The 14,258-nt window shown below is 35.4% G+C and overlaps 1 protein-coding gene and 1 pseudogene across 1 annotated transcript in view; one reads left to right on the top strand and one right to left on the bottom strand.

Moving 5' to 3' along the window:
- TLK1 (tousled like kinase 1) overlaps nucleotides 1-14,258 on the top strand; it is a 162,955-nt gene that overhangs the window by 79,975 nt on the left and 68,722 nt on the right. Inside the window, exon 3 of the mRNA XM_037848811.1 lies at nucleotides 12,010-12,081. Within this exon, the coding sequence (XP_037704739.1) occupies nucleotides 12,010-12,081 (72 nt within the window). The remainder of the gene's footprint in view (nucleotides 1-12,009; nucleotides 12,082-14,258) is intronic.
- On the bottom strand, nucleotides 5,584-6,226 carry LOC119543921 (annotated as a pseudogene).

Here is a 14,258-nt window from a genome sequence, read left to right as displayed (position 1 = left end):
TGAATAAGCTGATTCCAAACTTTATACAGAAATGCAGAGGCTAGGATTGGCCAAGTCCAATCTTAAACAACAAATTGGGGGAATTACACTATCAAATATCAAGATTTATTGTAGTTTTAGTCATTAAGTTAATGTGGTATTAACACAAGAATAGAAGAATAGACCAGTGGAACAGAATAAGGTCCAGCAGTAGACACATCCATACATAGTGTTTTGGTTTGGTAAAGCTGCCAGAATGCAATATACCAGAAATGGGCTGGCTTTTAACAATGGGGATTTATTAGATTACAAGCTTACAGTTCTAAGGCCGTGAAAATGTCCCAATTAAGGCATCAACAGGACAATACCTTCTCTGAAGACCTGTTGCTGGCAAGCTGGGGCTCCTCTGTCATATAGCAAGGCACATGGCGACATCTGCTGGTCCTTCTCTCCCTGGTTGCATTGCTTCAGCTTCTGGCTTCAGTGTCTTCCTCTCTCAGCTTCTGTGGGTGTGTCCTTGTCTCAGCTTCTCTGGAGCTCTTTTCCTTGAGCTTCTCTTAATTTCATCTCTTAGTCTCTGTATGTGTTTTATCCTCTTTGAAGGGACTCCAGTAAGAGGATTAAGACCCATCTTGAATGAGGTGGGTCACATCTCAATTGGAATAACCTACTCAAAAGGTCCCACCAACAATTGTTCTGTACCCACAGGAATGGATTACGAGAACATGACCTTTTCTGGGATACCTAACAGGTTTCAAACTACCACACATAGCAGCTTGATATGTGACAAAGGTGTCACTGTGGTATAGTGGGGGGGAAAAGTGATTTCTTAATAAATAGTGTTCAGTTAGTTGAATATCTTTATGGGGAAAAATGACTCTATATCACTTTCTTGATAATGTCTTTTGATGCACAAACGTTTTAAATTTTGATAAAGTCCCAATTATCTGTCTTGTTGCCTGTGCTTTTAGTGTTAAGTCTAAGAATCCATTGTTTTAATACAAGGTCCTTAAGATATTTCCCTATGTTTTCTTTTTTTAATGTCTTTTTATAGTAATTAGCAGTTTTCCACCTACAAGTCCTTTACCTTCTTGGTTAAATTTATTTCTAGATATTTTATTCTTATAGTTGCCGTTATAAATGGAATTTTCTTGATATATCTTTTTCTGATTGTTCATTGCTGGCGTATAGGTTCTACTGATTTTTGTTACAGGTCTTGTAGAACTATCTGGTTTTTGAAACTATGAATATGGTTTGTTTCTTGATTTGTAGGAATTTTTATATATATTCTGGCTATGAGTCCCTAAAAGAAGAGGCTCAAACAGATATTTGTACACTAATGTTCATGGTAACATTATTCACCATAGCCAAGAGGTGGAAGCAACCCAAGTGTCCATCAGCGGATGAATGGATAGCAAAATGTGGTATACACACAGTGGAATATTACTCAGCCTTAAAAAGGAACACAGTTCTGATACATGCTACTATGTGAGTGAACCTTGAAGATACCATGTTGAGTGATTTAAGTGCAAAGCTCTACTTGCATGAAATAGCTAGTATATGCACATTTATAGAGACAGAAAGTAGAGTACCAATTACCAGGGATCAGGGGGGAGGGAAATGGGGAATTAATGCATAATGGGTGTACAGTATCTCTTTGAGGTGATGGGAAAATTCTGGTAATGGGTGGTGGTAAGGATAGTGTAACATTGTGAATATAATTCCCCTGAATGGTATGCTTGGGTGTGGTTGAGATGAGGAAAGTTATGTTTTATATATGTTTCCACAGTTTTTTTAAAGAAGGTAACTAAAGAGACAATGACAATTAAATCATTCATGATCCTGGACTGGAACTAATAATGGAGGGGTAAAGTACCAAAATGACATTATTAGGACATATGATAAAACTGGAACATAGACTGTAAACTTTATATGTGTTCAGTTTTATTGAACTTGATAAGTGAATGCCTTTGTTCTCAGAAAATGAACATGGAAGTTTTAAGAGTTCAAGGAGCTTGATGTGTAGAACCCACTTACATGGTTAGAAAATAGATAAATAAAAAGCCAGATAAGGAGGGAGGAGAGAATGGCAAATGTGGCAAAATGTTTAAAAGTTGGTGGATTTGGGTATCTAGGTGGGAGGTATGTTGGAGTTCTCTCTGTGGGTTTTGTATTATTTTTGCAACTGTCCTTTGAGTTTGAAATTGTTTCAAAATTAAAAATTAAAAAAAAAGAAAAAAGAAAAACCAAAAGAGTAGAATCTTATCCTACTCTTTTCAGCCCCAGATCCAAGCATCCCAGAAGCAGCCCCTCTCACTCAGAGCTTTTTATATTTTATATATGTTTTGTTTTGGCTTACTTTTGTCTGTATTTCTAATTAAGATTTTTATAGGGTTTTTTTTTCCTTTTTTTTTTAGGTATTTATTGACCTCGTATTATAGAAAATGACAAGTCAACTCTTTTAAATGGTCTAATCTAACCTCATACTCCTTCAGAAATACTCACACTTCCATGTCCCCATCTTGATTTAGATATATCGCACCTTTTGGTTAGATAAGTATTTCAATGTTTATATTATAACTATGTAATATTCACAACTGAGCCATATACAAGTCTATGTTTACATTTCTTCTTTTGTAAAATGTTTATTTTCCCTAGAATAGTTGCCTTATTTTCCATTTTTTAGTTTTCTGTACATTTATCCACATATTCTTCAGCAAAGGTGTATAAATCTCTTCTTCATTATTTTTAAATACATATTACTTACTCTTTTTTTTCCCTTGGATACATCCTCCCTGAAGTCCTTCATTCTTTTTGTATCTAGGCTACTTGCTCTCTCAGTCTGTTGGATATCCCACATTCTGGAATCTCCCTTCCTGATCATCATGGAAGTTCCCTTTGTATCTTTTGTGTGTTTGAGCTCCTCCTGTTTCCTGTATCCCAATCTTTCTCTTCTTGGTTTATTCGTTTGTTATTCCTCACTTCCTGAGGAAAGGTGTATGGGTAGTAAATTTTTTAACCTTTTCCCACTTGGTTGTTAGTTTGGCTAGTTATAGAATTCTAGGTTGGAAATAATTTTCTTAGAATTTTGAAGGCATTGTTCCATTGCCTTCTAGCTTCTGGTATTACAGTTGAGCAGTCCATTTTGCCATTCTGATTCCTGATCCTTTGTAAGTGACCTGTTCTACTCTGGAAGCTTTAGTGATCTCTTCATCCTGGGCATTTAAAAAATTGCATGGTAATGTGCTTTGGTGTGGTTATCTTTGAACCATTGTGCTTTGTTCAGAAACGTGCCCCTTTCAATCCAGGCTCATGCTTTCCAGTTCTGGAAAAGTTTCTTTAATTATTTCTTTGATAATTTCATCTCCTCTGTTTTCTCGTTCTTTCTTCTGGTACTCTCATTATTTGGGCCAGGACCTCAGGACTGATTTACTGATAATCCTTTTTCTTCCAAAAGGTGTCTTTTTGGGAAATGTTTTGGAAGTTTTCTTCAACTTTATCCTTGAATCCATCTGGTGTGCGTGTGTGTGTGTGTGTGTGTGTGTGTGTGTGTGTGTGTTTTGCCTTCAATTTTAGCTATCATTTTTTAATTTCCAGAAGCTTTTGTTTGTTCTCTAAATGTTTCCCTTATGTAGTTTGCTGTTATTTGTATATTAGTAATAGTTTTATGTTCATGTGTGAATGTTTTTTTCCTTCTCCCTGAATTGTCCCATATGAGTTCCTTTTTACTTTTTGTTTGTATTTCTTTAGATTCTCATGGTGATACTTGGGTGTTGTTCTGTGCACTTAAACACTTACTGTAAGCTGTGTAAATAGGCAGGACTTACTGACTGATGAGTTTATAGTAGGATGACCTGATATTTCTTTTTTTTTAAACATTAATTTCATGTTTATTTTATACAGGATCTTGGAAAAGTTTATAAGATTTAAAATGATCAGTTCATAACATTCAAAGACAAATTTCCTCTCAACCAATGATTTTTATCCTGCTACCTATAGTTCAGCTTACCAACATTTTTCTATGATAGCCATTTTTCATTTCATAGGAACTGGAATATACAATTATGTATTATAGACAAAAATTGCTCATTTGTTTTCAAATGACGTCTATAAAAGTAGGTCAAGTTATCAAGCTTACATAAAACCATACTAAGCCAATTTACCCATATGAATCTCAGTCTTCCAACCTGTTTATCCTATACTGTTAGACAGCAACATTAAGTCAATTCTTAACGCATATGCCTCCACCACCTCCATTCTTTCCCTGTGCTGTCATTTTGACACATATTATCTCAATTCAGCAACCCATTTTTCAACTGCTGTCATTGCCAATTAAATGGTGATAGATCAAGAGCCCAATTCTTTGAAGTTTTAACATATTAAGAGTACTACATTATTTACCTAGACTGAACGACTGTGCCTTAATTTATAAGACAAAGGTGACCACGTCAATTTAATGCCATGTATATGATGCTACCTATTCAATTTATTTAAAATTTTAACAAGCATAATAATCAAACTAGTACTGCAAACTTAATGCTGTTCACATGGAAAACACTCCAAGAGAAGACACAATAGAGACTGCCCTGCAATAAGAGGTACATATTCCTTTTATAGAGATGGAGAAATAAAAAGACTAACCTAGTTGTCTGAAAGACATTTCACTGTACACATTTTATTTGCAGTTTTGTACAGTGTCTTAATATGAATGATACCACTTCTCTACTTGATCCATTTTTGACCAAAGCAGAATAACCTGAGTAATACAAAGTGTTAAACTACAGCATAAAGATACAAAACCAGGCATTCTAATTCTAGTTAGGAATGTAATTAAGATGTAACATTTTTAAAAATCCACAATAATGTTTAGGAAATCACACAAGCATAGATCACTGATTTGAATGAAATGCATAAATTTGTAGCAAAGTTTGTAGTCACAAACACACAAAAAATTACCAAAAAATTCACAAATTAATGTTTATTCCACCTTTGTGTCATGTTCCAGGATCCTTCACCAATGTTACATGAAGAAAAGAACAGAAACAAAATGAATCACTGAAATCAGAATCACTAATGTTATCAAGTAGGGAAACAAAGTGTAGCAGTCTCTAGCAAGAGGACAACAAAGACAATGCTGTAAAAAGAAACAAAGAAAATTGTTAGAAAACTATATGCATCATATTCTTTCAAACCAGCAAAATATGCCCCTGCATAAAATGGAACATAGAATTTTTTTTCCTTTAAGGTATAGAAATGCAAGTTCTTTATTTGAATATTGTGGATGGGTAAATGTGTTTGTAATGGTAATTCTGCTAAGCTATTGCAAAGTGGGCCAGGAACCCAATGAGGCATTCTTGGGACGATGTGTACTGTAATTCTTTGATTGGGATAGTGGATACGCTAGCCAAAATTAAAAATGATGATGATAATAATAATAATATATGAACACAGAAGTACAAGACAAAGGTGAATGAGACTTCTCTTATATCTTAGCACATTTAAATGGAAATGAAATTTAAATGCAATCCGCCCTGCTTTTGAAGAGGCTTTGGTTCAGCCCCAAATCTTGATTGCTTGAAGCAGTCAGTCCCCTATGAGAATACTCTAAACAACAAACCTGTTAGTGGTGGAGCCATTCTTAGTAGCTGTGTCTGCATGGGACTGATAACCAATCACTATCTTTGGAGGAAGTCCTCACCTTTCCTTGTGTACCCTCTCTATATGTCCAACAGCTTCTGTTTTCATATTCTTTAGTCCATATTGCTATCTTACCACCTTTAGTTCTAACATTAACAATGGCTCCGCATACATCGTCATTATAGGCATCAAAAGATTCTCCAGTACGGCAAAGAAGTGTCTCTAGGCAAAAGTGATTGAGGTCACTTCTTCTGCTGCTTGTTCAATGTAATTAGCCATTGTCCCCCTCGTTTGTTTTTTTTCATCGTCATAGGCTCAATACCATCCTTAAAAATTGAGTAGTCACCGCCAGGCATTAAATTACTAGACAACTGGATATGGTTGTACAGAGCCCAAAAGTCTTCAACAGTATCAGACTTAGAGATCAATTGAAGGTTTGCTTGCCAACTTTTACTTTTATCATTTTTAAAAAAACAAAGTGCCCATCTGTTCTGTAGTGGATGCTTAATATGATGTTCTGGGTTAGCAACTTCCTGTTTAGATTTGTTTTCTCTTCTTCCGTAGGTGGGAGATTAGGAGTAGGGGTGGTTTGTGGTTCCACAGTCGCCATCTTCGATCAAGGACTTGTTTCTTTTAAGGATTTACTTCTCTTGAGGTGATCTGTTTCCTCAGAGAGAAAGTCTACAATCTGCTGCCTGTGTGATATAAATTTGCTTGTTAAATTTCTAGAATTGAGCAAAGGAAAAGTGCAAGGGTCTCTTCATTTAGTGTGTAGTCTTATCCTTAGTCCCTTCTGTTTTTTCTCCTCCGGGGATGAGTCTCATTCCCGAGTTTCTCCTCACTTAACATTTCCAGAGAATGAATCTTCCGGCCTCCTTTATTTATGATGACAAGCCAGCAGTCAGTCTTACATCCTTTTTGTTCTTATGTATGTAATGTGTTACCTTTCTCTGGCTGCTTTCAAGAATCTTCCTTTATCTTCGGTTTTCAGCAGTTTGACTATGAGATACCGAGCTTTGATTTTTATTTGTATTTACGCTGCTTGGGGGATCAGTGAACTTCTTCAATCTGTACATTTATTCACCAAATTTTAGAATTTTCTGGCCATCATTTCTTCATATTTTTTTTTCTGCTCCTTGAATTTTCCTTTCACCTTACGTGTGTGGTAGACTGCTTAAAAGTATTCAGCAGACACTATTTCAATATTTTCCCTTCTTCTTTGGTTTGAATTATTTCTTTTCATATTTCTTCAGTACCATTTTTCACCATTTTGCTGTTTTGCCCATTTAGTGAATTTTTTACTTGAAATGATGAATTTTCTGTTCTAGACTTTCCATGTGGTTATATTTTTGGTTTTTATTCCTCTGCTGAAATTTCCAATTTGCTAATTTATTATAAGCTTCTTTTCTTTAGTGAACTTGGGCATAGTTATAATAGCTGCTTTAAAATCCTTGTCTGTTAATTCTAATATCTAGGTTATTTTGTGATCAGTCTCTGTTGATTGTCTTTTCTCTTACTTATAGGTCACATTTTGTTGCATATGTCTAGAAATTTTATATCATATCCTACGCACTCTGTGTTATACAATGTAGTGACTCTGTTATTTGATGTATTCTTCTGGTGAGTGTTGGCTGAACTGAAATTTAAACCATGTCTCTTCCCAGTGGGCAGTAGCTGACACCTCTGTTCAGTTCCTTTAGCCTTATCAGAATGCTTAGTGTCTGCTTTTGCATGGATTACTGATTAGCCAGAGATGTGGGCAGGGTTAATATGCAGAATTTGGGGTTTCTTCCTCTGTGGCTCGTTTTTTTCTAGCGTATCTGTTCTCACCATCTGCTGTACTAGTCCCAAACTCTGACCTCTGGTTTTTCGAGCCAGTAAGGCCACAGATTTTGATCCATGTTTTTGCTGCTTTATGTGGCTCTTACTGGGGCCTTCCTGGAGATAAAGTCCATAAAAACAAAGACATTTACCAGTTCCATTCCCTTCTTCCAAGTGTTGATGCCTGTGTATTTTCTGCCTACTTTTTGGTCACTCAGGTGTCTTTGGGTAGTTGTTTTGTTTTTTTTGTTTTGTTTTTTTTTTTGGTCTCAGAGTGGGAATGTTAGTTTGGTTGGAGGTACTCTGCTATTACTGGTGGTGGAATTCATATATATATATATATATATATATATATATATATATATATATTTGGCTTTTATAAAGGGGGTTTATTTGGTTACAAAGTTACCATAAAAAGGCCATAAAATGTCCAAGGTAAACACATCAGCAATTGGGTACCTTCACTGGAGGATGGGCAGTGGTGTCCAGAAAACCTCTGTTAGCTGGGAAGGCACATGGCTGGCATCTACTCCAAAGTTCTGGTTTCAAAACAGCTTTCTCCCAGGACGTTCCTTGCTAGGCTGCAGTTCCTCAAAAATGTCACTCTTAGTTGCTCTTGGGGTGTTTGTCCTCTCTTAGCTTCTCTGGAGCAAGAGTCTGCTTTCAACAGCCATCTTCAAACTGTCCCTCATCTGCAGCTACTCTCTCAGCTTCTGTGCATTTTTTTTTTAATCTTCATTTTATTGAGATATATTCACATACCACGCAGTCATACAAAACAAATCGTACATTCGATTGTTCACGGTACCATTACATAGTTGCACATTTATCACCTAAATCAATCCCTGACACCTTCATTAGCACACACACAAAAATAATAAGAATAATAATTAAAGTGAAAAAGAGCAATTGAAGTAAAAAAGAACACTGGGTACCTTTGTCTGTTTGTTTGTTTGTTTCCTTTCCCTATTTTTCTACTCATCCATCCATAAACTAGACAAACTGGAGTGTGGTCCTTATGGCTTTCCCAATCCCATTGTCACCCCTCATAAGCTACATTTTTATACAATTGTCTTCGAGATTCATGGGTTCTGGGTTGTAGTTTGATAGTTTCAGGTATCCACCACCAGCTACCCCAATTCTTTAGAACCTAAAAAGGGTTGTCTATATTGTGCATAAGAGTGCCCACCAGAGTGACCTCTCAGCTCCTTTTGGAATCTCTCTGCTACTGAAGCTTGTTTCATTTCCTTTCACATCCCCCTTTTGGTCAAGAAGATGTTCTCCGTCCCACGATGCCAGGTCTACATTCCTCCCCGGGAGTCATATTCCATGTTGCCAGGGAGATTCACTCCCCTGGGTGTCTGATCCCACGTAGGGAGGAGGGCAGTGATTTCACCTTTCAAGTTGGCTTAGGTAGAGAGAGAGGGCCACATCTGAGCAACAAAGAGGCATTCGGGAGGAGGCTCTTAGGCACAATTATAGGGAGGCCTAGCCTCTCCTTTGCAGCAACCGTCTTCCCAAGGGTAAAACCTACGGTAGAGGGCTCAACCCATCAAACCACCAGTTCCCTATGTCTGTGGTCATGTTAGCAACCATTGAGGTGGGTATATATATTTTTTTAAGATAAAAAAATATGTCACGAATTTAGATCGATACTTCCAATTCAGTTTTAGACAAGATTCTTGTTTGTATCTGTATATTCTTTCTACACTTAGAATCTTTGTTCTGAATGACATAAGTCAGATGATATAATTATGATATCCCCCTTTTTATTTACCTCATTCTACATCTCACACAAAGTAGTATGAAAATAACAATATATATATACTATCACAGTGACCAAAGTGTTCTTTCCTTAATCTTCCATTCCCCTATAATTTTGCACTGTAAGAACTTTGTAAGTACATTAAAAGTACATTAAATATTACAAAGTCTCCCTTTTATTTCTCATTAAATCTTTATCAACATGTAACTAATATTTATTGCTTGCCATCAGTTCTTAGGTAGAGACTAGTCATTTTGGTTGTCTGAGGCTTGTTCTCTGGTAGATTGTTTAGGAAGGGCTCATGGTAGTGGGTATTTCCTGATTTCTTATATTTTGGTACCAGTTTATCTGTGTGTTATAATCAGTTTTTGCTGGTTATAAAATATTTTGCTCATAGTTTCTTTTCTTGAATATCTGAAATATTTGTTACTTTATTTTCTTCTGACATAAAGTGATGGATTTGAAAATTTAGATGTTGATCTTCTGGGGTTGATGTTGTGTGTGCAGTATGCTCTTTCAATTGGTAGTTTCAACTCTTTTTTTTGTTTGTTTTTTAATTTTCAGGGAAGTTTTCTTGAGTTATAATTTTACTGGTTTTTTTAATCTTGTTTTGGTGCTCTCTGAGGACTTCTATTGTTTGTAAGTTGGATCTTTGTTGCTAATCTTCAATAGTTGCTTTCTCTCAAATTCTTTTTATCTGCTCATTTCTTTTGATTTCAAAAATGTTCCTCCTTTTTACCTTCTGGTTGTCTTAAAGCATTACAGTTGCTTTTGAGTTCATTCAAGTTTAATCTGCATTTTTGAAACCCCTTTTCTTTTACTTCTAATGCTTTCCTGAGTTCTTACCTTATTTTTGAGTTTTTCAAAAATCTCTTTTATGTTCTTTGGTGCCCTGAATCATTTTCATAATTTGTTTTAGTTAATTTTGAAATAGTAAGTTACAATTTCATATATTTTGTTGGTATGTGTTTCTGGCATGCTTTTATTTTCAGGATGTTATTCTGTACCTATTCTCTTTTTTCTTATAATAACTTTATGAGATTGACCTATATCATTTTCTGTTGCTAACTTTTATGTGAAATTGATTTTCCTGGACTTTCAGCATCACTTTTTGCACAGAGTTCTTTTTTGAGGGGGTGCTGTTTTTTTTGGGAGGGGGGGGGGACACTCTTCAAAACTGTGGCATTTGCTTTTGGAGATTCCTGAGCTCAGTTCTCCACTTTTTATCTGGAGATTCTCTTTCCTTTATCTCTATAATAGTTTTTGTCTCAATTTTGATTCCATACCCAGTAGATTAACCTCATTGTGGGGACCTGTTAGGGACAGATTAGTTTCAAGAGTTTGTGGAGGCTAAACTGCTTCAACCTCTTTAGACCTCACTATGGACTTCTGGCACTTCATTGGAAAGGGCCCAAACCCTTGATATTATAGCTTCTGTACTCAAATTGACCTGCTGATTTTGGTGAATACCTGTTGCTGATTTGGGAGTCTGTTCTTCTCAGATCTGTCACAAACCCTGTGTCTGCCTCCTCCCATACAGAAAATAATCTCATGCAAGTGTTGTAGTTGCTGGTGATGTGCCCCCATTTGCTTTTAGGGGTATTCATGGGGAGTCCTTGTCACCTAGTGTTTTTGTAAATGTTTTCTGTTGGTTTTTGGTTTACTGTTTAGTTTTAAACATCTTAATTTGGGGATTTAGGGCTGTTCAGAAACTTTGTAGCAGCCTCCATTGCCCCAAAGTCTTTCTTAATTTATCACTCCTTAAGTGTTGTTGATGGTGTTGATTCAAGTTTGATAGTCTTGCCCTAATTAGATTATAACTTTCCTCCAAGTTGAATCTTAATCAGTTCAAATGCTGTCGTTTGTTGAAAACTGCCTTTGCAATACTCAGCATAGTACTATATACAGTAAACGTTTTATAAATTTTGATTACTTAAATTTATGTCTCAGGTATCAGTTTGGAAATTTATCAAGGGTAATTATAGGCCAGCTTGTGACCTTTTAGTAGTAGGATTGGCAGCTACCTTTAACAAATGAAAGGAAAGCATAGGAATGTCAACTCACCTGCCTGCACAGGAGGTTAATCCATGTGTCATCTTTGGCATATATGCCATAGCCTGTCAGCCTCTGGTCTAAGCATTCCTGAAAGACATTTATCTAATATATTGATGGTCCAAAAAGTCAACAAAATGATTAAGTATATTGGAAACAAATCAGACATCATCCAACACAACAATGGCTCATTTCTGTTTTCACAGTTCATGTATTTGATAAAGGAAATGGAGAAACTCTTGAGCAAAGCAAGTAATGTGATCAAGATGGTACAAGATTTTCTTAAAAGATTAGGCCGAAACAAAAAAATCAAGAACTCCTTAGTTTGTTAATATGAAGAAAGGCAAAGGGGTATGTTATTTGGGATATTCTGGAATTTGACAAAATTGTCAAGAGAATTGAGGAGCACAAATAATTTTCAGTTAAAGGAAGCATTGGTTTTATACATTGGGTAATAATTTTAGGGACCTTATGCTAACAGGTGGTCCAGTTCCTTTGCTCTTGAATTTGGTGTTCCAAAAGTCAGCTGGCAAAAGTCAGTTCCTGAAACACAGCAGTACTTTATTGACTTGATAAGATCTTCTAAGATATTTGTAGTGTAAAGAACTTGGTATTTCTTGTTTTTACTTTATATGGCTCCCTGGCTTAATGGAATCATACTTTGTTTTCATTTATGAAGATAGATTGTTTACCTTTATAATACATTTATTTAAAATTACTGCTAATTTTTACTTTTTAAAAAAATTTTTTAACAGGCCTCAACAAATAATGAAAGCTCTAATCATAGTTTTGGAAGCTTGGGATCTTTAAGTGACAAAGAATTAGAGGTAAGTCATTTCTTTTTAAATATGGTGCTATTAATGTAAAAGCTGGAATCGCCTTTTTGTAATTACATGGGGTTTTTTCCTTCATCAATCCTTGTTCTAAAGCTTAATGTTTTTTAAGTTTCTTGTTGGAGTATTTTTTCTTCCTTATGAAACATAACATTCAAACCAAAGGCTGTTTTAAGCATTTGAAAGAAAATATAGTTTCTTTGATTACATAGCTGAACTTCCTACATTAGTGGTGTAGATATCTTTAATAGAAGTTATTAGCCTTTCATAATTCTATGAGTTGGTGGTTTTTGAAATGTGTCGAGTTTCTTAATCTCCTATTATTTCTTGTTATACTTCCCTTCTACTTTGATCCTGTAAGGGTTTCTGTACTTTCTGTGGTATAGGTACACATTTTTCCCGTTTTTAGGATTTCTTGTGGGAGTTGTACTGTTGGTTTTCACTTTTCATATTTTAAAAAGTCTAAAGAATCTCCCTCCCCTGTCCACTTATTAACCCCACCAAGAAAGTACATGGGATCTTATAAGTAGGCATTTGGATCCATGATACAGATTTTGAGCATGGTGTATTTAGTGACATCTTTTTTAAATGTCTAGACTAGAAGTTCTTTGGGTGTTAGCATTTATTTGTTGATGCTGCAACTTCACTTTTTGTGGATATAGATTACATTTTATCTCCTCAGAATTTAGAGTCCTGTCACTTACTAAATTTTTTAGTGTGTATGTGTATGTGTGTGTGTTTGTGTGTTTCCTGACACTGCTAACTTATTCTTCCTGATCCATTTTAGTTTTTGTTCTGCTTAGGGTTAGTGTGTATGTATCACCTTGATGATACCAATAGGCCGTTGAAACTTAGTAAGCCTTAGATATTTGGTTTTGGTGTTCAGTGGAAAGGAAAGGACAAAGGTGGCATCTTTTTTTAGCCCTGTGTTATTTGAAAGTGTCTAGGAATTTATAGGTGGACAGTTTTGTGCAGTTATTTGCAGGCACTCCGGCACTTCAGAGGAGTGTGGCACAGGGCTCTCACTCATCAGGCTTTCCCTTCCACAGAGACAACTGGCAGGCAGCTGAAAGGACTGTGCAAGTGACGGGACTTTATCTGCAGTAGGTTCCCTTGAGGTAAGCTTTAGTAGCCCCTTTTAGCATCAGATGATCAGTTTAGTCTTTTTCAAATGAACACACTTACACTGAGTCCTCAAAAATTACAGGTTTAGATCTAGTGAAAGTATAGTTTTTGAAACATTGTATCAAGAATGTTTTAATTTTACATTTCCTAGGGCTTTGAAACATTTCTTGATATTTTTACAGAATTGGGTATATTTAGTAATTTCACATGCCTCTTCTTTCTTGGGTTTTTGTATTATGAAAGGCATCAGTAATTTTAGGTATTGTATTCCCTTTTCTGTTCATCTAATCTGGTGGTTTTGATAGATTTTTTTATAGCAAAACATAGTAAAAGTTAGATTAACCTATTAACAGTATGTCTTTCTTCTTTATTGGTACTCATATTCCCGATATACATTATAGATTCAGTATTTAAGATTGCTTCATAGTGATCAATCTATAAGAAAAATTCCACTTCCATTTAAAAAAATGTTAAGGATCACTTTGGGCTATAATTTTAGTTAAAATGTTTGTTAGTGGTTTTTTTAATTGTCCATAGCAGCATTTGCAGTGGAGCACAAGTTAACCCACGAATGTAGTTGGCTTATTTGATATTTTGGGCAGCAATAGAAGATCTTAAAATCATTTGGCTTTTTCTGTGAATGTTCTATATGTAGGATTTTTATAACTTAATGGTTAAGTCAGTGGTGTAATAGTTTTGAAATGACTACAGAGTATACATTTTCCTTAAGATTTGAGTCCTTTTTTTCCATTTAGAAAACTGCTTATCTGGAGAATGATTCCCAGGTTGTAGCTCTATAGTTAGATACCTCAACTAATGAATTTCCTTGGAATAAAATTTCAAACGTGCACAAAATACAAGTATTCATAGGCCATTAAGTAAAGTTGTTGGGAGTAAACAGTTGCAGAGTAGAAATACGTCTGTTTTTCTTGGTAGGTCTAAGGATACACTTAATAGTAGAGTTTATGAAATATTCCATTGTCCTCTGATGTTGTTTGATTCTTTTGCCACTCCATCCCCTGATCCATTACATTTTTTTAAATGTA

This window comes from Choloepus didactylus, chromosome 9, assembly GCF_015220235.1.
Source record: "Choloepus didactylus isolate mChoDid1 chromosome 9, mChoDid1.pri, whole genome shotgun sequence".
Taxonomy (NCBI): Eukaryota; Metazoa; Chordata; class Mammalia; order Pilosa; family Megalonychidae; genus Choloepus; species Choloepus didactylus.
The sequence above is the reverse complement of the archived record's forward strand: the minus strand, read 5'-3'. Positions and strand labels throughout refer to the sequence as shown.